The following is a 23526-nucleotide window of genomic DNA, read 5'->3' as shown; positions in this document are numbered from 1 at the left end:
AGTTGCACCCCTTCTGAAAAAACCTACACTCGATCCCTCCGATGTCAACAACTACAGACCAGTATCCCTTCTTTCTTTTCTCTCCAAAACTTTTGAACGTGCCATCCTTGGCCAGCTCTCTTGCTATCTCTCTCAGAATGACCTTCTTGATCCAAATCAGTCAGGTTTCAAGACTGGTCATTCAACTGAGACTGCTCTTCTCTGTGTCACGGAGGCTCTCCGCACTGCTAAAGCTAATTCTCTCTCCTCTGCTCTCATCCTTTTAGACCTATCTGCTGCCTTTGATACTGTGAACCACCAGATCCTCCTCTCCACCCTCTCCGAGTTGGGCATCTCCGGCGCGGCCCAAGCATGGATTGCGTCCTACCTGACAGGTCGCTCCTACCAGGTGGCGTGGCGAGAATCTGTCTCCGCACCACGTGCTCTCACCACTGGTGTCCCCCAGGGCTCTGTTCTAGGCCCTCTCCTATTCTCGCTATACACCAAGTCACTTGGCTCTGTCATATCCTCACATGGTCTCTCCTATCATTGCTATGCAGACGACACTCAATGAATCTTCTCCTTTCCCCCTTCTGATAACCAGGTGGCGAATCGCATCTCTGCATGTCTGACAGACATATCAGTGTGGATGACGGATCACCACCTCAAGCTGAACCTCGGCAAGACGGAGCTGCTTTTCCTCTCGGGGAAGGACTGCCCGTTCCAAGATCTCGCCATCACGGTTGACAACTCCATTGTGTCCTCTTCCCAGAGTGCTAAGAACCTTGGCGTGACCCTGGACAACACCCTGTCGTTCTCCACTAACATCAAGGCGGTGACCCGATCCTGTAGGTTCATGCTCTACAACATTCGCAGAGTACGACCCTGCCTCACAGAGGAAGCGGCGCAGGTCCTAATCCAGGCACTTGTCATCTCCCGTCTGGATTACTGCAACTCGCTGTTGGCTGGGCTCCCTGCCTGTGCCATTAAACCCCTACAACTCATCCAGAACGCCGCAGCCCGTCTGGTGTTCAACCTTCCCAAGTTCTCTCACGTCACCCCGCTCCTCCGCTCTCTCCACTGGCTTCCAGTTGAAGCTTGCATCCGCTACAAGACCATGGTGCTTGCCTACGGAGCCGTGAGGGGAACGGCACCTCCGTACCTTCAGGCTCTGATCAGTCCCTACACCCAAACGAGGGCACTGCACTCATCCACCTCTGGCCTGCTGCCCCCCCTACCTCTGAGGAAGCACAGTTCCCGCTCAGCCCAGTCAAAACTGTTCGCTGCTCTGGCACCCCTATGGTGGAACAAGCTCCCTCACGACGCCAGGACAGCGGAGTCAATCACCACCTTCCGGAGACACCTGAAACCCCACCTCTTTAAGGAATACCTGGGATAGGATAAAGTAATCCTTCTAACCCCCCCCCCTAAAATATTTAGATGCACTATTGTAAAGTGGTTGTTCCACTGGATATCATAAGGTGAATGCACCAATTTGTAAGTCGCTCTGGATAAGAGCGTCTGCTAAATAACTTAAATGTAAATGTAAAATGTATTGCTAAAATAATGGTTTATGGAAATACAGGCAGGCACCACATTACTACAAGACAAAACAGCTTGCTCAATCAAGCATGATGGTATTGTAAGTATAAAAGCAAAGCTTCCTTTCATGTAATTAAAAAAAGCTTGAAAAGGTAGTGGAATGGGATTAGTGTGGTGTGTGAAGAATCCAATACTTGAACTTGTATGTGGTACAAATTACATTATTGTTGGCACACCTCCTCAAATAGTATAAATGAGGCTCTTTGAGAAGGTTTGAATCCTAAGCAACCTGCATACACATTGTTTGAAGTACAATAAACCAACATAGCACAAGAGGCTGCTGAGGGGAGGACAGCTCATAATAATGGCCGGAACGGAGGGAATGGAATGGAATCCATGTGTTTGATGTATTTGATATCAGTCCACTAATTCTGCTCCAGCCATTACCACAAGCCCGTCCTCCACAATTAAGGTGCCACCAACCTCCTTTGCGACATAGCTACTGTAGTAGGTCAAAGCTATGTGGCGGAAAACCTTAGTGGAACATGGGTGGAGGGGTCATTGTGGTGCTCATGTGAATTTTTGGCTTCAGACAAATGCCTACTTCTCACTTAAAGCGTTGCTTTTTTGTTTTAGATTTTATGTGAAAGTGCGTCACACAGAAAAGACAAAGACAACATGACAATGACACGCTTAGTCAAACATGTATCAGTCAATGTCCTTTTATTTACATAATTGGCTGAGTATATGAGAATTTGGTGAACTGATCCATGCATATAGTACAGTTTGAATTTCCAACAGATCAGAACCTTCATTATGGCAGATGACACAATAATGCAACTGTGTACTGCGAAACGTTAAAAAACTACTGAGGAAGCCATCTAGTAATTCAACATAAAACATGAACAGATATGGTAATTTATGTACTGTAAACAGCCTTGTATTCCCACAAGGTTCAAATGTTTATCCATATATTGATCTTGAATTATAGAAACAAACGAAAACCATACATTTTTCAACTCCAATTAATACTTAAGTCTGAATTTACATAAACGTATAAACCACACAGCTTAATATGAGCATGAAAGTGTTCTAGAATATGTACACACGACTACATTTACAATAATACACTGGGTGAGAGCCAGAAATCGTTGATACTGTCATCGCCAGTACAACCAACTTGCACTTAATAGAACAAAGCACATAGAGAGAAATCACGGTCAATTTTAAAATTCAGAATTCATACGCCACTTCTCCAAGACCCATTTCAGAAAGTCTTGGAAATAATCCATTAAAATAAAACAAATCTTGCAGTGGGAGAATTTGTTTTTATCATAATGGCTTATCATGTGAACTTGCGTACGGTTGTAGCAATAGTAACATACGAGTGCCTCAGCACTAGTTTTACAGAATTTGATTTGTCTAAATAAACTGAGCAGGGTTTGGATTTTTCATTCTCCCCATTATCATTACAGGTTGGTGTCTTCTCTTGTTGTCCCTGGGTCGCGTTCATTAGGGCACAGAACAGGAAATGTTTTAAAATGCTCTGCAATGGAAAATGTAAATAATTGTTTCTTATTGGACAAGCCCTCGTAGTCCCTCCCTGTTTCAGTCAGTTTTTCCCTGTTTGGTACCTAACGAACACGACGCAGGTTAAAACAGTCAGACAATCTAAATGATGAATAGCAAACAATCAGATATGGCTTCTGACTAAAATATGAAAGCAAGATGATGAAACATCGATGAAGGCCTTTGGGCGGTGTGGTTGGCTGGGTGGCAGTGCTCACAGGGACGTTTCCAGGGTTACCAGGGGCATGCACAGGTTAATAGTGAGGGACCGGGTGATGGAGAGTTGGAGAGAGTGGGTAGGGGTGGTGGGGGATCACACGGCGGACCCTCTTTCTCCCCTGTGGTTTGGGGCAGTCTTCTTATTGGTGGACAGGTTTGGTGCAGTCTTGTTATTGGTGGACAGGTTTGGTGCAGTCTAGTTATTGGTGGACAGGTTTGGTGCAGTCCTCTTGTTGGTGGACAAGTTTGGTGCGGTCTTCTTATTGGTGGACAGGCAGAGAGAAATGCCCCTTCTCCCCAGAGGTGCTCTTGGACCCTCTATGGGGGTCCAATCAGAGTCTGCTCCACCCTGGGCTCTATCTTCTCTCCACTTCTCTCGTTCTTTCTCTCTCCATCTCTGTCTCTCTCTGCTGTGTGTATTAATGTCTTCTCAGATTGTGCTCCTCAGTGCAGGAACCTTTTCTCAAGGTGATGTCATCCACGGCCATCTCTCCGCTCCGGCCGCGCCCGCGCTCGCCCTTCAGGATCACCTGGGAACAACAACACAGCACAATAAATAAGTTATTTAGCTTATATAGCACTTTCGATTACAAAATCTTATCTCAAAGCACTTGAGAAGCCAAAACAAAAAAACAGTTACAACTAATTATCAAAATGGAATGTGAATGGTGTCTGGTCAGCTTCAGACAGAGGTGGCATGGAAAGGCAGTCTGCTATGGCTTGAGAGGAGAGGGGCATCAATGATTAGCCAGGGAGAATGGCAGTCTCTGGTATGGCTTGAGAGGAGGGGGGCATCGATCGTTAGCCAGGGAGAAAGGCAGTCTCTGGTATGGCTTGAGAGGAGGGGGGCATCGATGGTTAGCCAGGGAGAAAGGCAGTCTCTGATATGGCTTGAGAGGAGGGGGGCATCGATGGTTAGACATGGAGAAAGGCAGTCTCTGGTATGGCTATATAGTAGAACATCAATTGAGGACAACCATGATTCAAACACACACTCCAATAATCAATGTATCAGTCATTGCTAAAGGTCAGTCACAGATGGCAATGTCAAGTGTGGTGTCTTACATACGACTGTATACTGCTTTATACTTTAGGAACAGCTGCTCTTTCTATGGCATAGACTGACCATGTGAAAGCTATGATCTCTTATTGGTGTTACTTGTTAAATCCATTTCAATCATCAGTGTAGATGAAGGGGAGGAAGGATTTTCAAGCCTTGAGACAATTGAGACATGGATTGTGTATGTGTGCCATTCAGAGGGTGAATGGGCAAGACAAAATATTTGAGTGCCTTTGTACGGGGTATGGTACTAGGTGCCAGGCGCACCGGTTTGAGTGTGTCAAGAACTGCAATGCTGCTGGGTTTTTTAATCTCAACAGTTTACCGTGTGCATTAAGAATGGTCCACCACCTAAAGGACATTCAGACAACTTGACACAACTGTGGGAAGCATTGGAGTCAACATGTGTCAGCATCCCTGTGGAACACTTTCGGCACCTTGTAGAGTCCAAGAATTCAGGCTGAAAAAGGGGGTGCAACTTAATATTAGGAAGGTGTTCTGTATATATACTACTGTATACTGCTTTACACTCTCTATATACACTACTGTGTACTGCTTTACACTCTATATACTACTGTATATTTCTTTACACTCTCTATGTACTACTGTATACTGCTTTACACTCTCTATATACTACTGTATACTGTTTTACACTCTTTATATACTACTGTATACTGCTTTACACTCTCTATATACTACTGTATACTGTTTTACACTCTTTATATACTACTGTATACTGCTTTACACTCTCTATGTACTACTGTATACTGCTTTACACTCTCTATGTACTACTGTATACTGCTTTATACTCTCTATATACTGCTGTATGCTGCTTTACTCTTTATATACTACTGTATACTGCTTTACACTCTCTATATACTACTGTCACCTGTTTAACTCTCTATATACTACTGTATACTTCTTTACATTCTCTATATACTTCTGTATACTGCTTTACACTCTATATATTACTGTATACTGCTTAATACGCTCTATATGCTACTGTATACAGCTTTACACTCTAATATTATTTTTTTTAATTACTTTACCCCCTTTTTCTACACAATTTTGTGATATCCAATTGGTAGTTACAATGTTGTCTCAGGAGAGAAGGTCGAGAGCCATGCGTCCTCTGAAACATGACCCTGCCAAGCTGCACTGCTTCTTGACACACTACTCGCTACTACTCGCACCAATGTGTCAGAGGAAACACAGTCCAACTGATGACCGAAGGCAGCTTGCAGGCGCCCGCCCCACCATGAGGAGTCGTTAGAGCACGATGAGACAAGGAAATGCCAGCTGGCCAAACTCTCCCCTAACCCAGACAACCAAGAGAATGCCAAGAGTGCGCAAAGCTGTCATCAAGGCAAAGGGAGGCTACTTTGAAGAATCTCAAATATAAAATATAACACTTTTTTGGTTAATACATGATTCCATATGTGTAATTTCATAGTTTTGATGTCTTCACTATTATTCTACAACGTAGAATACAGTAAAAATAAAGAAAAACCCTGGAATGAGTAGGGGTGTCCAAACTTTTGACTGGTACTGTATATATACACTACCATTCAAAAGTTTGGGGTCACTTAGAAATGTCCTTGTTTTTTAAATAAAAGCTCATTTTTGTCCATTAAAATAACATCAAATTGATCAGAAATACAGTGTAGACATTGTTAATGTTGTAAATGACTATTGTAGCTGGAAACGGCTGATTCTTTTATGGAATATCTACATAGGTGTACAGAGGCCCATTATCAGCAACTGTCACTCCTGTGTTCCAATGGCACGTTGTGTTAGCTAATCTAAGTTTATCATTTTAAAAGGCTAATTGAACATTAGAGAATACTTTATCAATTATGTTAGCACAGCTGAAAACTGTTGTTCTGATTAAAGAAGCAATAAAACTGGCCTTCTTTGGACTAGTTGAGTATCTGGAGCATCAGCATTTGTGGGTTCAATTACAGGCTCAAAATGGCCAGAAACAAAGACCTTTCTTCTGAAACTCGTTAGTCTATTCTTGTTCTGGCTGAGAAATTAAGGCTATTCCATGCGAGAAATTGCCAAGTAACTGAAGATCTGGTACAATGCTGTGCACTACTCCCTTCACAAAACAGCGCAAACTGGCTCTAACCAGAATAGAAAGAGAAGTTGGAGGCCCCGGTGCACAACTGAGCAAGAGGACAAGTACATTAGAGTGTCTAGTTTGAGAAACAGATGCCTCACAAGTCCTCAACTGGCAGCTTCATTAAATAGTACTCGTAAAACACCAGTCTCAATGTCAACAGTGAAGAGGCGACTCCGTGATGCTGACCTTCTAGGCAGAGTTGCAAAGAAAAAGACATATCTCAGACTGGCCAATAAAAATAAAAGATTAAGATGGGCAAAAGAACACAGACACTGGACAGAGGAAGATTGGAAAAAAGTGTTATGGACAGATGAATCTAAGTTTGAGGTGTTCGGATCACAAAGAAGAACATTCGTGAGACGCAGAAAAAATGAAAAGATATTGGAGGAGTGCGTGACGCCATCTGTCAAGCATGTGGCAATGTGATGGTCTGGGGGTGCTTTGGTGGTGGTAAAGTGGGAGATTTATACAGGGTAAATGGGATGTTGCAGAAGGTAGGCTATCACTCCATTTTGCAACGCCATGCCATACCCTGTGGACGGCGCTTAACAACTACAATGCCAAAGGTCTGCAAGGCTGTAATTGCTGCAAATGGAGGATTCTTTGATGAAAGCAAAGTTTGAAGGACACAAATATTATTTCAATTAAAAATCATTATTTATAACCTTGTCAATGTCTTAAATATATTTACTATTCATTTTGAACTCATTTCATGTATGTTTTCATGGAAAACAAGGACATTTCTAAGTGACCCCAATCTTTTGAACGGTAGTGTATATATAAACTCAGCAAAAAAAGAAATATCCTCTCACTGTGTTTATTTTCAGCAAACTTAACATGTGTAAATATTTGTATGAACATAACAAGATTCAACAACTGAGACATAAACTGAAGAAGTTCCAGAGACATGTCCGGGAACTTGTCCAGATATGGAATAATGTGTCCCTGAACGAAGGGGGGGGATCAAAATCTAAAGTAACAGTCAGTATCTGGTGCGGCCACCAGCTGCATTAAGTACTGCAGTGCATCTTCTCCTCATGGACTGCACCAGATTTGCCAGTTCTTGCTGTGAGATGTTACCCCACTCTTCCACCAAGGCACCTTCAAGTTCCTGGACAATTTTGGGGGGAATGGCCCTAGCCCTCACCCTCCGATCCAACAGGTCCCAGACGTGCTCAATGAGATTAAGATCTGGGCTCTCTGCTGGCCATGGTAGAACACTGACATTCCTGTCTTGCAGGAAATCAACACACAAAACGAGCAGTATGGCTGGTGGCACTGTCATGCTGGAGGGTCATGTCAGGATGAGCATGCAGGAAGGGTACCACATGAGCAGGAGGATGTCTTCCCTGTAACGCACAGCGCTGAGATTGCCTGCAATGACAACAAGCTCAGTCCGATGATGCTTTAACACACCGCCCCAGACCATGACGGACCCTCCACCTCCAAATCGATCCCGCTCCAGAGTACAGGCCTCGGTGTAACGCTGATTCCTTCGACTATAAACTTGAATCAGGCCATCACCCCTGGTGAGACTAAACAGCGACTCGTCGGTGAAGAGCACTTTTTGCCAGTCCTGTCTGGTCCAGCGACGGTGGGATTGTGCCCATAGGCGACGTTGTTGCCGGTGATGTCTGGTGAGGACCTGCCTTACAACAGGCCTACAAGCCCTCAGTCCAGCCTCTCTCAGCCTATTAGGGACAGTCTGAGCACTGATGGAGGGATTGTGCGTTCCTGGTGTAACTCGGGCAGTTGTTGTTGCCATCCTGTTCCTGTCCCACAGGTGTTATGTTCGGATGTACCGATCCTGTGTAGGTGTTGTTACACGTGGTCTGCCACTGCGAGGACAATCAACTGTCCATCCTGTCTCCCTGTAGCACTGTCTTAGGTGTCTCACTGTACAGACATTGCAATTTATTGTCCTGGCCACATCTGCAGTCCTCATGCCTCCTTGCAGCATGCCTAAGGCACATTCTCGCAGATGAGCAGGGACCCTGGGCATCTTTCTTTTGGTGTTTTTCAGAGTCTGTAGAAAGGCCTCTTTTAGTGTCCTACGTTTTCATAACTGTGACCTTAATTGCCTACCGTCTGTAAGCTGTTAGTGTCTTAACAACCGTTCCACAGGTGCATGTTCATTAATTGTTTATGGTTCATTGAACAAGCATGGGAAACAGTGTTTAAACCCTTTACAATGAAAATCTGTGAAGTTATTTGGATTTTTACAAATGATCATTTGAAAGACAGTGTCCTGAAAAAGGGAAGTTTCTTTTTTTGCTGAGTTTTTTTATATATATATATATATATATATATATATATATATATATACTGTATATACACTACTGTATACTCACACTCTCAAGTCCCGTGCCCCACAGTGTGATCTGGGTATGTCTCCAGCCGCTGCCCCCTGTCCTTCCCCACACGGCCGGGCTGTACTGCTTCCCTTTCTTCACAAACACCTGGAGCATACCCACATGGTGTCCTGCCAGCTTGTGGCGGAACGACAGACACAGGTTACCGTCGTTCCAGGGAGGAGTCAACGGGAGGACCAGGCGCGCCCCTCGCCCGCTCTTCTTGTCGCTCACCTCAGGGATGGTGAGGTATTTTCCACCTGTGGAGAGGAAAGAGAAAGAGAAAGTGACATCACAATCAGGGTAGTGTTCAATAGGAGAAAACAGGGGGAAAACGTTTGGAAACGAAGGAGATGCTAGAACACTGGTTTTAGTTTTCAGATGCATGTGTCTCAATCAGGTGGCTTCATCTTTTCGTTATCGGCAGCTCCATTTTACAGAATATTATCCTCATTGAAATTCGTGCCGAAAACCCCCCAAAATGTCCTCCTGGGACTATAAAGTTATACTATTAAAAATAGTCAGACTAGACTGAATTAAATGTACTCTTGACATATGATTGAGTGGAACCATTGCAACAACAAAAAAAACACACATCTTCTTTTCTCTGAACCAATTGTCCGCCTGTAATCAAGTGTTTTGTTTTGAATACTGTTGAATAATGCAGTCTCTACAAAAGGCACTTGTTTCTCAATGAATAATAACCACAGCTAGATCTACCAAGGATCAGACCTTCCTGTTGTAAAACCAGCAACACACTTTTAGAGACAATGTTCCAATATGAAAAGAGAACTTCTGTGCTTGTCATTAAAATGTTAGTATCTGAATGCAAAAGGGAGGTTAAAGGGTTAGTCAACTTTTTTGAAGTTGACATGTATCTTATTTTTGCCTTCCCTGAGGAAATATTGCTTCCTCTGAACCATTTGTAGCAATGTCCAGAATAATCTGGTTTGCATTAATCTGACTAGAAAAAAGTAAAGTCTAAAAAAGTGAACTCTGGTTCTTACCAGATGGGTCCGGTGTTGTCTCCCAGTGCAGGTCGCCATCCTTGTCCCGGATCCAACCGCAAAGGCCATTATCAAAGGAGCAGCTCAGGTAGCCAGCCTCTGAAGAGGAATTTAAACAACATTGTTTCACATATTTCAAGTACCTTTACCCCACAAAGGCTCTCTTTGCTTGAACGTAGCTCAAATCCCTCCTGCTGTGTGCCTTTGATTCCAACGGATGCAGCATCATTTCCATTCTCTTTTATGTATATGAAAGAACATACAGAAGATATGAAAGAAAGCTGGTGAACGCACAAGTTATTACAGAACAATAAATATTGATTTCTCTAGAGCGGTGGACTGAGAGCGCCGTGATGGATGAAATGGGAACGAAAGGATCTGAATTGCCTGCAAAGTAAGCCTTCATTTCACAAAATAAATCTGATGATAACTGTGTGTGGATTTGTGTGTGCGTGTGTGTATGTATGCTTGTGTGTTTATGTGAGTGCATTGTGCATTCGCATCTGTGCGCGTGTTCTGTATGTGTGTGTGTGTGTGTGCATGTCCATCGAAGTGTGTCAGCCACCATATCATTTAATTTAGCCACTCCGCATAAACCATCAACAAATACATTATGGTCATGACAGTGAGTAATCGGATACGAATGATCATTTCGATTTTGATTTATTTGTTTTGGACATAAGGCATAATAATTCATGCATCGCAAGTACAAATTGTGTCTTGAGATGAAACTAGCATTCATCATTTTGACCCTGAACATCGGGTCGTGAAAAGCACATAGCAGGATCCTTCTCTGAGCCAATGAAAGCACTGTTTCACGCCAAACCGCTGATCCGATCATGTACGGCGTGCCAAAATAAGCCCATAGTGGAATCATTAGGCAATTTAAATAGTGTTTTATTGACATCAATAAATCACATAAGCAAGCCCCAGATGTGGTGGATAACGTTCTCAAGTACAAAGAGTACACTGCTCTTCCTTATTCAAGCGTGTGTGTGTGTGTGTGTGTGTGTGTGTGTGTGTGTGTGTATGTGTGTGTGTGTGTGTGTGTGTGTGTGTGTGTGTGTGTGTGTGTGTGTGTGTGTGTGTGTGTGTGTGTGTGTGTGTGTGTGTGTGTGTGTGTTGAAGTGTGTGTGTGCGTGCGTGTGCGTCAGCGTATGTGTGTTTGTCTAACTGCCGCATCGGTACCTGTGGAGGCTGCTGAGGGGATGACGGCTCATAATAATGGCTGGAACCATGTGTTTGATGTATTTGATACCATTCCCCTCATTCCACTCCAGCCATTACCACGTGCCCGTCCTCCCCAATTAAGGTGCCACCAACCTCCTGTGGTCGTTACATTAAACCTTCAACTCAACCAATCAATCAATCAATCAATCAAGAAGCAATGCAATCTGGGTATGTGTCATATAAACAAGCAGGACGAATCTAATCTGTGGCTTTCCCGTGACAGTGCATCAAAAACACACTGTCACTATCATATCTTTCCCTTCGCAGCCTTTTTCCAAAGCGTTGCAGAACGCTGCAGAAATGAATCTGAAATGAACGTAACTCGTTCATCATCGTTTGAGTTACGTCCTCTGTTGGAAGTGTTAGGAAGCGTGGAGATGGTTAGTGTTTGACAAATGTTTCTGTTTACCTGGGTCATCCTTCGATTCGTCGGCCGTGTTGCCCAGCTCAATGTCAAAGTCGATCCCCAAGACGGTGTTGTGATCATGGTTACGCGGAACTAGGGGAACAAAGAGAAAAAGCGAAATCAAGAGGTTTTAAGGAAATGAATAAGTGTTTGTGTGTACGCGCTACATTGACAGAGAATACAAAATACATATTTTGTTGATAATGATAGATAGTAGGGAGAAGAGCAATATCCTCTGGGATATTTGGCTGTTAATCAGCACACCTACCTGGCAGGTGAATATGTTCTCAGACAGGTTTAACCATAAGAGCATGAAAATTGATATCAACCCTCAAAGATACGATATAATTTGGATAGAGACAAAATACATGGCACCTGAATTAGAACAAAAACACATTCATACACTACACTGTACAGTACACTGTACTACAAACGGGTTCACATATTAGGTCCATTCTGCCTACTGTACTCAACTCTGCTAATTCAGACCCTATGATTGGTAGCCACAGAGCAAGGGGTGTGGTGGAGGTGTGTGTGTGTGGGGGGGGGGGGGGTCTTCAGCTGTTTCTGATGCAATGGCCGTGTAAACGCTGTGACGCACACACGACCCTGGGGCCCCTCTCTCGTGGCACAGTGACACAGCCACTACTGAAATAACTCTCAGTCTCTACTGACATAACTGTGGTCATACTGCCTTATATACTGAAATGCCAAGCCGCCCCAATGCCTAAAAGGTCACAGGTCAAATGGAAACATGGGAGTTTGTGGGAGCTTAAGACTCACCTTACTCTAAGTACAGTACTTCTTGTCTAGCTCACCGTCACTCAAAGTCCTATTGACCAGGTTTAACTTGTCAAACATGATGCTTAGATTAAGTAGCCTATGGAAAAGGATATTTTGACAATGACAAAATCTGGTGATATCATCATCAAAGAAAAACAGGGTGGATAAAACATAACTACCAACACCTCAATTAGGGTACGATACACTCATACTGTTCCACAGGCGCTACACTTGACCTCTGAACCCTAACCCCTGGCTCTCCCACACTACCTTGTGTCCTAGCAGTCTACTTAATTTACCCCAGTGTTAGCCACCAGCTTGGGCCACTCCTGAGCTGACATTGATGTAGCACGTCAGCCTGTCTGTCTGTCTGTCTGTGGAATCAGGAAGCAGAGGGCTGTGCACAGATTCCCTGGCAAGACACCAGGCTCTCCAGCAATGCCAGGCATCCAGGCCATAGACGTATTCAGGCCAAGGAGGGGGGGAAAGGGGGGAGGGGTGAGGACCTCCCTAGGAGCTACATTAGCTGAGAGTGCTACTGTACACTCAGAAAAAAAAGGTGCAATCTAGAACTAAAAAGGGTTCTTCTGCTGTCCCCATAGGAGAACTCTTCGAAGAACCCCTTTTGGTTCCAGGTAGAACCCTTTTGGGTTTAATTTAGAACCCTTCTACATGGAACCCAAAAGAGTTCTACCTGGAACCAAAAAGGGTTCTCCTACGGGGACAGACGCAAATTCTCCATACGCACAAAAAGCTTATTTCTCTCAAATGCTGTGCACAAATTTGTTTACATCCCTGTTAGTGAGCATTTCTCCAAGATAATCCATCCACCTGACAGGTGTGGCATATCAAGAAGCTGATTAAACAGCATGATCATTACAAAGGTGCACCTTGTGCTGGGGACAAGAAAAGGCCACTCTTAAATGTTCAGTTTTGTCACACAACACAATGCCGCAGATGTCTCAAGTTGAGGGAGCGTGCAATTGTCATGCTGTCTTCAGGAATATCCACCAGAGCTGTTGCCAGAGAATTGAATGTTCATTTCTCTACCATAAGCCGTCTCCAACGTTGTTTTAGAGAATTTGGCAGTACATCCAACCTGCCTCACAACCACAGACCACATGTAACCGCACCAGCCAAGGACCTCCACATCTGGCATCTTCATCTGCGGGATAATCTGAAACCAGCCATCCAGACAGCTAATGAAACTGAGGAGTATTTGTCTGTAATAAAGCCCTTTTGTGGGGAAAAACTCATTCTGATTGGCTGGGCATGGCTCCCCACTGGGTGGGCATATGCCCTCTTAGGCCTACCCATGGCTGCACCCCTGCCCAGTCATTTGAAATCCATAGAATAGGACCTAATGAATTTATTCCAATTGACTGATTCCCTTATATGTACTGTAACTCAGTAAAATCGTCGAAATTGTTGCATGTTGCATTTATATTTATTTTCAGTATACAACTTGAACCCAGGTCTGTCCTACTGAAGTCCATGGCAGTTGGACACGATAATGTACAGTGCCACTTTACACTGTGAGAAACAAAGGGCTAAGTATTTCTTCAGGGAATCAATCTCCCTCGGCCAGCAGCTGCACTCCCACGCTTAATAAATCTGATTTACTCCACTGTGTTAGCCGTCCTTGTCGCTAGCGCTCCTCTTGACCCTGTCTTGTTTAATTCTGTGGCAAATATTTGGGCAGTCAATGGGGCTAAAAGCTCAAGAGGGGATTTTCACATACTCTTCTAACCAAGCCAAGCACAGGCTTTTTCAATGCACAAGTTCCTTTTTTTCAATGTGGCTTAAAGGGATAATTTTCTGGATTTTTACCCAATTCATAATTGTTCTCTTACCTCAAGGGAAGTCAAGTGTTTTTATTAGAATTTAAATAAAAGCTTTATGGAAAGCCGTGTGAAGTAAACAATGCATGGGATGTGAGTATGAACATTTTACATTTACATTTAAGTCATTTAGCAGACGCTCTTATCCAGAGCGACTTACAAATTGGTGCATTCACCTTATAATATCCAGTGGAACAACCACTTTACAATAGTGCATCTAAATCTTTTAAGGGGGGGGGGGGTAGAAGGATTACTTTATCCTATCCCAGGTATTCCTTGAAGAGGTGGGGTTTCAGGTGTCTCCGGAAGGTGGTGATTGACTCCGCTGTCCTGGCGTCGTGAGGGAGCTTGTTCCACCATTGGGGTGCCAGAGCAGCGAACAGTTTTGACTGGGCTGAGCGGGAACTGTGCTTCCTCAGAGGTAGGGAGGCGAGCAGGCCAGAGGTGGATGAACGGAGTGCCCTTGTTTGGGTGTAGGGCCTGATCAGAGCCTGAAGGTACGGAGGTGCCGTTCCCCTCACAGCTCCGTAGGCAAGCACCATGGTCTTGTAGCGGATGCGAGCTTCGACTGGAAGCCAGTGGAGAGAGCGGAGGAGCGGGGTGCGGTGAGAGAACTTGGGAAGGTTGAACACCAGACGGGCTGCGGCGTTCTGGATGAGTTGTAGGGGTTTAATGGCACAGGCAGGGAGCCCAGCCAACAGCGAGTTGCAATAATCCAGACGGGAGATGACAAGTGCCTGGATTAGGACCTGCGCCGCTTCCTGTGTGAGGCAGGGTCGTACTCTGCGAATGTTGTAGAGCATGAACCTACAGGATCGGGTCACCGCCTTGATGTTGGTGGAGACATGCGACAAACAAATTTGGGGAAACACTTCTCTTCCAAAATTGTACTTATATTGCAACAATATCACTCCATAATATCTGTGTTTACTCTCTTGAGGTAATAAATAAATTAAGATTGGGATAAAAACCTGGAAAACAATCCCTTTAAAGAGGAATTTGATTAGCCGATGGTGACACATTTATAAAATGTTTGTGTGGGTAAGAAGACAGTTTTCCTGGGGTACTTCTTTGCTGCGACCACTTCAAGGAATGAATGGAAGGGAGGACGCATCTTCAAAAGGATTCCAACAGGACCAAAAAAGTGGTTAGCGCTCAATCCCTCTTCCTCAATGACTGGCATGCGTCAACAGCTCCGCCTTGACTGATCAGCACAGCCTCAACTAGACAATTACAGGGCAATCTACAGAGTCCCAATTACGAGCTAAAAGTACTAAAACTTTTATTTTACTTTACAAAACGTTTTACTTCATTTACTTTACTAAAAGTAAACAAACTGAAATGTACAAACAAGCTGATGCTTCCAAATTCTGAACCACTTAAAATAAATCTATATTTTTTTAACCTTTATTTAACTAGGCAAGTCAGTTAAGAACAAATTCTTATTTACAATGACGGCCTACCCCGGCCAAACTCTAACCCGGACGACGCTGGGCCAATTGTGCACTGCCCTATGGGATTCCCAATCACGTCCGGTTGTGATAAAGCCTGGAATCGAACCAGGGTCTGTAGTGATGCCTCTAGCACTGAGATGCAGTGCCTTAGACTGCTGACCACTCGGGAGCCCAAGTCTGATTCAAGCTTCTGCAAAGGACAACAGAAATCTGACAACAGTGTTCCTTATGCTTTGACGATCATTCTTGTCCTCTTGAATCACAAATCCAATTAAAATATTCTATTGATATGGCCGGGGCATCGTCCTTTCCTCTCCCTCTCATCTCATTCAAACAATGCATTTCAAAGACATTCTCCGAGGCTATTCAGCTGAATATATGGATGTCTTCCTCCAAATAACGCAAACTGATGTGAATGCAATCTACCCGCTAGTTTTTTCAATTTTCTAATTATGTGAGGCCATCTGGCTAGGTCGGTGGGAAACACGATCTATCTCACCTCCCTGCATGCACCATGGCTGCTGCACCGCCACCCTTTCATCCTCACAGCCTATTGATGTCAGAGGATCTTGACGATGACTTTTAATCAACAGCGTTCAAATGGGCACTGGGATTTTCAGATGTCTTGTAATCCAGTATTATATTAGTCTGATTGCAGATCTGTTTGTGCTGTCTTTCCAGAACAATATAACGTCACACTGACCATTGGAGCTGGCAAGACAGATCTGGTACCAGGCCAGTGTGTTATAATGCAGGCTAACAGTGTAAGGTCAAGTCTGATCCAATGAGAAAAAAGGTGTCAGACTAGTACCAAGTCTGCATTTTTTGCAACTAGGTGAATTATTGTCAATAACTGCATAGCAAGTGGTATTATCATATGGTGAGCCTCTATTACCCCCCCCCCCCCCCCCCCCCCCCCCCCGTACTGGCCTAGATAGATAGTGGAATATACTTTGGCAAAAGACTGACACTCCCCCTCAGTTCAATGGCATTCAGATGTTCTCCAGTTTCTGTTGAAAATGGGTTAAGATAATAATACACACGTGATTTCTCTGGACCGCTTCACAACTGATTTGTTGACAGAGAGACATAAAGTGTTTTCATTCTGTCATTGGGAATGGTTGGATGGACATATTTCACAATCATGCCTGATATATTACGAACCAGAAGAAAGAAATATGCATATGCAAATGGTCACATCCAGTTGGCAGAAACTTGTCAAGCACCTTATCAAGATAAATTGACCGCATATGGGACACACCACCTGGATTCGGTCTTGTGTAACAAAATTTGAAATGGTGTTTTTTTACATTAGATAAAAGTAGAGACTCAGAGCTAGAAAATGGTATATCATACACTGCATTTGAGGAACAATGGGAAAGTGATCAACTTGTAAAATGATCAACTTGTGAACGCACTTTTGAGAATATCGCCTTTGAATGTTTTGCTATCTAGTGAAGAGCTTTTCTTTGTCTACACCCATTCAGCATCGTTCACACCCTCTTAAGCTTTAGCCCCACCCATCTCGTTTCGCTGTCGGAGTGCACACTTATCTTTTAAACCAAATTTCCCAATCAAATCTGCTGAAAAGTAGCTGAGGTGGACATTCAGAAGTTTATGGATGCTACACACACACACACACACACACACACACACACACACACACACACACACACACACACACACACACACACACACACACACACACAACACACACACACACACACACACACACACACTATGCATAACAGTCAATGTAAACCTCAAGCAAAACAAAAACCAGACTTACTGTGGACGTCACCTCTCTGTTTGGTGACCTCCTTCTCGATGGTGTTGTCCACTGGGGTGACCGGCTCGGGCTGTTTTGGGGGAGGCGGGCGGTGTGTGGGCATGTAGGGCGGGGTCCTGCGGGTGGGGGGCGGTGGAGAGGTGATGGCGGGACGCCGTGGGGGCACGTAGGGCTTACGGGTGACTACAGGGGGTCTCCTGGTGGGTATGATTGGTAGTCTCGTGGGGACCACTGGCTTACGAGGGGCGGGGGCCATCGTTCTTGGAGGAGGTGGGGGTGGTGGTGGTGTGGTTGTTGGTTTGGGAGTGGTTGTGGTTGTGGTTCTTTTGGGGGTGGTGGGGGCGACTCTCTTGGCGGTCATGGGCGGTCGGATCGTGGTGGTGGTGGTCCTCTTGTGGTCAGAGTCAGGGATAATGTTGTGGTGGTTCGGGGGGAACCTGGGGGGATCGATGACCACCTTGGGAATGGCTAGAAGGGAAAAGAAAACAGGAAATGGATTGAGAGCTGAATTCTGGGTTGTGTTAATTTGGGAACGCAACATAAAAAGGTTTTAAAATATTTTGCAATGGAAAACAAATGAGCGGTTCTAATTGGAGGTGTCCAGATAGTCCCTCCCTGTTTCAGTGTATTCTTTTCTTCAGTTTGGTGCTTAATGAACACGACCCTGACTGCTTCGGTGTTAATGAGGCCTAAAGAAGTGGTGACTGCAGTGACCAACTGACCCTTGGAAAGAAAGGCCAGCTCTTTCATCTGCAATGACTTTGCCTGAGTAAACAAGCAACCAGCTTTATCTCTGTATCCATAAAGCATACTCCCCCTTATTGAGGGACTTTAAATATTTTATCTTTGAAACCAAATCACTCCCTTATATCAAGACTCATTTTCTAACATTCATTTCCACTTTATCCCCTGATAGAGCAGTCATAGTTCTCAGCCCTGAGCTAGCCAGCCAGACAGACAGCCAGACAGCCAGCCAGACAGCCAGCCAGACAGCCAGCTAGCCAGCCAGCCAGACAGCCAGCCAGCCAGCCAGACAGCCAGCTAGCTGGTATTCATGTGGGCAGTGATACCAACCACACCTATAAAAATCCCTGCACTCAGGATCACCCCCAAAGCCTCTGATGTCATGAAGGAGAGACTCGAGACCCATCTATTGTCTGTCCTCGCATTCCACAGGTCGGAGGGCAGAATAAAAAAAGGCATTTAGGGACGACTTGAGGAAAAAGGGCTTCACGATTGAGGACTGAAGGGGGGGGTGAGGGTAGGGGTGTGGGGCTTCTCAAGGAGTCTCGGCTCAAGCTTTCTCGGGTTACGGAGGGGCTTTGATACAGCATGTGACACACAAATAGGATATCGCAAATCAACTCCCTCTCCCTCGAGCCATTTCTGTATCACACCAGTAGAGCGACGGTAGAGCAACGGTAGAGCGACGGTAGAGTGACAGATTGTTTCAAATACCCGTGTCGGGATTCTGCTAGTGCTCTAGGCGGGCGGAGGGGTTCTGTGTGCTGCTAGCTACACTGGTAGCATCCCAAACGGCACCCTTTTCCCTATAAAGTGCACTACTTTTGACCAGGGCGTATAGCGTTCTGGTCAAAAGTAGTGTACTACATAGGGAATAGGGTGCAATTTGAGATGCAGACACTGACTGGCGTACAGCAGTTCAGTCAAAAGATTCAACTACTGGGGATATATAATGATAATAGATGACTTTTATTTTTGCCATTGAGCCGCTGTGCGAACAGCAGCAACAAAGACAAAAGAGACACACAGGCGTCTGAGTGGTCTATCAAGTTAGAGGAAGGAGACACTAGCCGGAGGAAGAAGAAAAAGAAAGAGACATCTGACGTCTGGAAAACGTTTGACTGACTCTTTTTATGTCTTTAAAGATAAAGATGGCCGTACCAGACGATAAGGAGCGGGGTTATCTCACTCATGAGTGACAGCCATTACAAAGACAAGAATTTCAGCCCCTTGCTCTTAAGTTGCTCTTAAGTTGCAGACTACTTTTCCTACCTCGTAATCTCATCCACCCTCCAGCCTTCAAAAAACACGACCAAAGAAAATAAAAAAGGGGGCCCTGTCCCCTTTAAAAAGAGAGAGGGGCCGCGGGGCCATTCAGTGGCCTAGCTTACGTTTGCAGTCATGGCCCATCCCCCTGTAGCCGTCTTTGCACTTGCACTTGTAGGAACCAGGCGTGTTATAGCAGGTGGCGAAACTGCTGCATTGGTTTTGGCCTGAGGAGCACTCATCCACATCTGAAAGACAGGAGAACCACATAGCTGAGTATGAGGGAGGGAGGGAGGGAGGGGAGAGAAAAATACAGAAAGAAAGAAAGACAGAAGAAAGAAAGAAAGAAAGAAAGAAAGAAAGAAAGAAAGAAAGAAAGAAAGAAAGAAAGAAAGAAAGAAAAGAAAGAAAGAAAGAAAGAAAGAAAGAAAAGAGAGCTCTTGCACAGCACATAAACAGTGAAAGGCAGCAGAAGTACAGCATGCTAATTGGCCAAGGTTAATTTCCCCTTCACTCAGAGAGGGAGTTCAGCGTTTATGTCAATGTCTCCTTTTATTAGGGGAAGTGCTATTTATTAGAGTGAAGAGAGAGAATATTCAGTACACTGAATCCTTTACGAAGAATGCTTGTTAGTTCATTAAAACCCTCACCCATTCAGATAATACGTTATGAGGAGTTTAGTGAACACGGCACAGACTGACAGTGTTGAACTTTTGATTGTTGACACATCTCAAAGGCGTGAGAACAGAGGAGGCGTTATTCCAATAGACTGCTCACTGAATGATTCTCCGTTCAAGATTAAAGACTGATTGTGATTTGTTCCGAGAAGATGCAGTAAATACTTCGAGATTTGACAGGATTTCATAAAGTTATGCTGTTTTTCCTCTTTCTTTCTTTCTTTCTTTCTTTCTTTCCTTCTTTCCGCTCCCTCGTTCTCTCTGCCTTCCCCCCCCCCCCTCTTTCTTCTTATCTCTCTCTTAAAATGATTAATGTAAAAACAACACCTGCGCTCCAGACGCAATGACTCGGTGATGGGTCAAAACATCTCAACAAGCCTGCCCGTTGACCTTTTGACCCTTAAACCCCAGGTAAGATGTGTGGAAAGCCTGGATGACCTCATTACGTACCTAGGCACTGGTACTTCCCGTTGATGTACTGCAGGTCGAAGCCCTCGTGACACCTGCAGATGTAACTCCCAAATGTGTTGATGCACTGACGGAACCGGGGACACGTGGCCATGCCGGTCGCACACTCGTCCACGTCTGAAAGTAAGACCATCACAGATGAAACTACAGTTCATAGTTGAGTCTTTATTAATACTTAGAGGGAGAGGTATTAATACTAAGAAGGATGGGCTGTGCAATATCATGGCTCTGATTCAATGCATGTAATAAATACCAATGTTTAATCAGCTAGCCCACCTTCATCAGGGTTTCAATTCTTTATTAATAAACATATAGTTTCACCTACACCAAAGCCGTATGTATCCATGTAAAATATATGTCTCTTCGTGTATGCTTAGGTTGGCTAGCAACACATCGACACATATAGGTATTACATGAATACATATATAAATATAGCCTACAGGTTCATCTGCATCTTTCAACAGAACAGCATTTCCTCTCTTTCACCGGTCTTTTCTCTCCTTATTTCTTCTTCTCTCCTTTGGGTTTATTCAAACATGAACGAAAGCCGATTATGTATTAAATCCTATGATCAGAAGAATACACACCACGGTTGGGAAGGTTTTAAGAGCTCGTTCCGTCCGGGTTGACTCAAATCACCTCTGTAGTTACAGGGGCAGGAAGACATTGAAAGGACTACAGGCTTAGGTGAGTCTTTGTCACTTAAATACCATGAGTTAATGTGCTGTAAAATGTTGCATGAGGGAAACAACTCTGACAGTTACGCCAACTTGAAACTTACCGAGTGTTATGGAGAGTCTAAGAGAAAGATGGATGCATACTATAGGGTAGCCTAGAACAGGCCAAAATATGTACAAGGTTTCCAATCAATCACTGCTTTTCTGTCTGAAAACCTACCCATGAAAAGAACTGCTTGCCTAGAAAGAACAGTGCTGTTTCATTCAATCACTTCGTATTTAGTGTTTATTGGCTTGTATTCAGTTCTGCATAGCTGTTTTTTCTGCTGACAAACCCTTTGATTAATTGGGCATTTTTATGAGAAGGATAAATGAAATATGAAGCTGTCTAGTTTCTGGAACAATCCAAAAATCCCAGGAGTTAATCATTAATCAGCACTCATTAATCCCAGGATGACTCGTTAATCATAGCGTATTGTCCTCAACATGTTTCTCGCCTCTCAATCTCCATCGCCTGTCAATATAGGTCTAGCCCACGTCACAAGATTACAGCAAAGAATCTTTGCATTTCAGATTTATTTACCCATTTTTTAAGGGATTTGACGTGGGTTTGCCATGGGCTTGCCATAGGCCTCTTCAGTTGCCAGAGGAACAACACAAAATAACAAAGAGACTACAGTAGACTAGTAGACTGGACCAGACATATAACTCATCCAAATCATCCTACCATGGAACAGCTATCAACTCTCTCTGGTATAAGAATATTTTGAAGATAAAGTCACCATGCAGAGTTTGAGAGTTTTAGAGGACGATCTCACCCTGATTTGCTTTGGAGTTTGTGTTATTGAAGAATAACATAAATTGCTAACACTGGTGACCCTTGACCTTAGTATTTATTTAAAGCAGACACCCTCTTCCATAAAAAAAAAACTCCTCTTTCTGAAAAGGGTTGAAGGGGTCTCCTCAAATATTTCCAGAGCCATTGTAAAACCTGTGGGCTAGGAACCTCTCTCTCCTTCTACAACAATGATTGATGTGCCTCTGTTTTGAAGCCACACCCCCTCTGCCTCCCCTCAGTCTCAAACTGCGACTAGAGTGCATCGCCTTAAGGCTCAGCCAAGCCAATCGACAGAGCTTGTATTTAAGATGAACCAATTGACAGAGCCTGCATTTAGATGTGACCCGGATTAACTGCCTCAATTTGTCCATCTGAGATTTACTCATCTGAGTGGTGGCATGTAAAAGAGAGAGAGAGAGAGAGAGAGAGAGAGATGCCTGGTCAATTTACTCCCAGTGAACTTCCGTCAGTGCATTCACCTTCATTAAGAAAGGCCATTATGCAGTCTCCACGTAGTAAAAATGTAATTACGGTAGTAGCTCAGAGAGAGAGAGAGAGAGAGAGAGAGAGAGAGAGAGAGAGAGAGAGAGAGAGAGAGAGAATCACCGTTGAGGTTGTCAAGGACATTCAGAATGCCAATGGACCAGCAGAAAGTGGAGAAGAGTGTTTGAGAATAACAGGAAAGTTCTTCTCCTTGCTGCTGTCTTCCCCATTCAAGGCCTTATTTGATTTTCTAACTTGTGTTTTCATTGCTGCCAAAGGTATTTTGTCGAGCTCTGTGGCAATCAAATTTCATTTGATCATCTATTCAGCAAATTCAAAGGCTGACAAGACAAAAACAACTCACCCGTCTCACGTTTTTCTATTACAAGAAAAGAAGTAACGCTTCTTCTGGCATTGAATAATTGAATAAGGCTCACCCATCTTGTTGTGTGTGTGTGGATGTGTGCTTGTGTGTGCGCTTATGTGTGTGCGTGCTGATATATTTAACACTAGAACAGAACATACCCACACAGGTTCTTCCGTCCGGCGCCAGCTGAAGCCCTGGCGACGGGCACTGACAGCGCACCTCTCCCTTCAGCACCTCACAGCCATACTGGCAGTTGGCCATACCACAGGTACGGGTATCTGGAGGGGGTAAAGCAGCAGGTTATAGCTAGCTCACACACACACACACACACACACACACACACACACACATACATACATACATACATACATACATACATACATACATACATACATACATACACACACACACACAAACATTAAGGACACACACACACACAAACACACACACATAAACACACACATAAACATTAAGGACACACACACACACAAACACACAAGCACACACACAGATCACACACACAAGCGGGTGCGTGGACACAGCAAGACACACAGTGAGGATTAATTACAGCAATATACCCTGGATCACAACCTAGGTATAGTGGAATATTGGCACTCACAAAATACCCACCCTTCGCCCTCCCTTCACTTT

At 44.2% G+C, this 23526-nt stretch overlaps 1 protein-coding gene across 8 annotated transcripts in view; it reads right to left on the bottom strand.

Moving 5' to 3' along the window:
- Positions 1 to 2227: 2227 nt before the first annotated feature.
- Positions 2228 to 23526, bottom strand: part of LOC106602284 (nephronectin) — a 53354-nt gene continuing 32055 nt past the window's right edge. For all 8 annotated transcript variants that reach the window (XM_082974143.1, XM_082974149.1, XM_082974144.1 and 5 more), the window contains 8 exons: positions 23034 to 23153; positions 20493 to 20627; positions 19491 to 19613; positions 17356 to 17823; positions 11492 to 11581; positions 9853 to 9951; positions 8846 to 9105; positions 2228 to 3839 (listed from right to left, as the gene is read on the bottom strand). In XM_082974143.1, the coding sequence (XP_082830269.1) occupies positions 3729 to 3839; positions 8846 to 9105; positions 9853 to 9951; positions 11492 to 11581; positions 17356 to 17823; positions 19491 to 19613; positions 20493 to 20627; positions 23034 to 23153 (1406 nt within the window). In that variant the 3' untranslated portion in view covers positions 2228 to 3728. The remainder of the gene's footprint in view (positions 3840 to 8845; positions 9106 to 9852; positions 9952 to 11491; positions 11582 to 17355; positions 17824 to 19490; positions 19614 to 20492; positions 20628 to 23033; positions 23154 to 23526) is intronic.

The sequence above is a fragment of the Salmo salar genome, chromosome 04 (genome assembly GCF_965601325.2).
Source record: "Salmo salar chromosome 04, fSalSal1, whole genome shotgun sequence".
NCBI lineage: Eukaryota > Metazoa > Chordata > Actinopteri > Salmoniformes > Salmonidae > Salmo > Salmo salar.
Note: the sequence above shows the minus strand (reverse complement) of the source record. Positions and strands in the feature narration are given on the sequence as shown.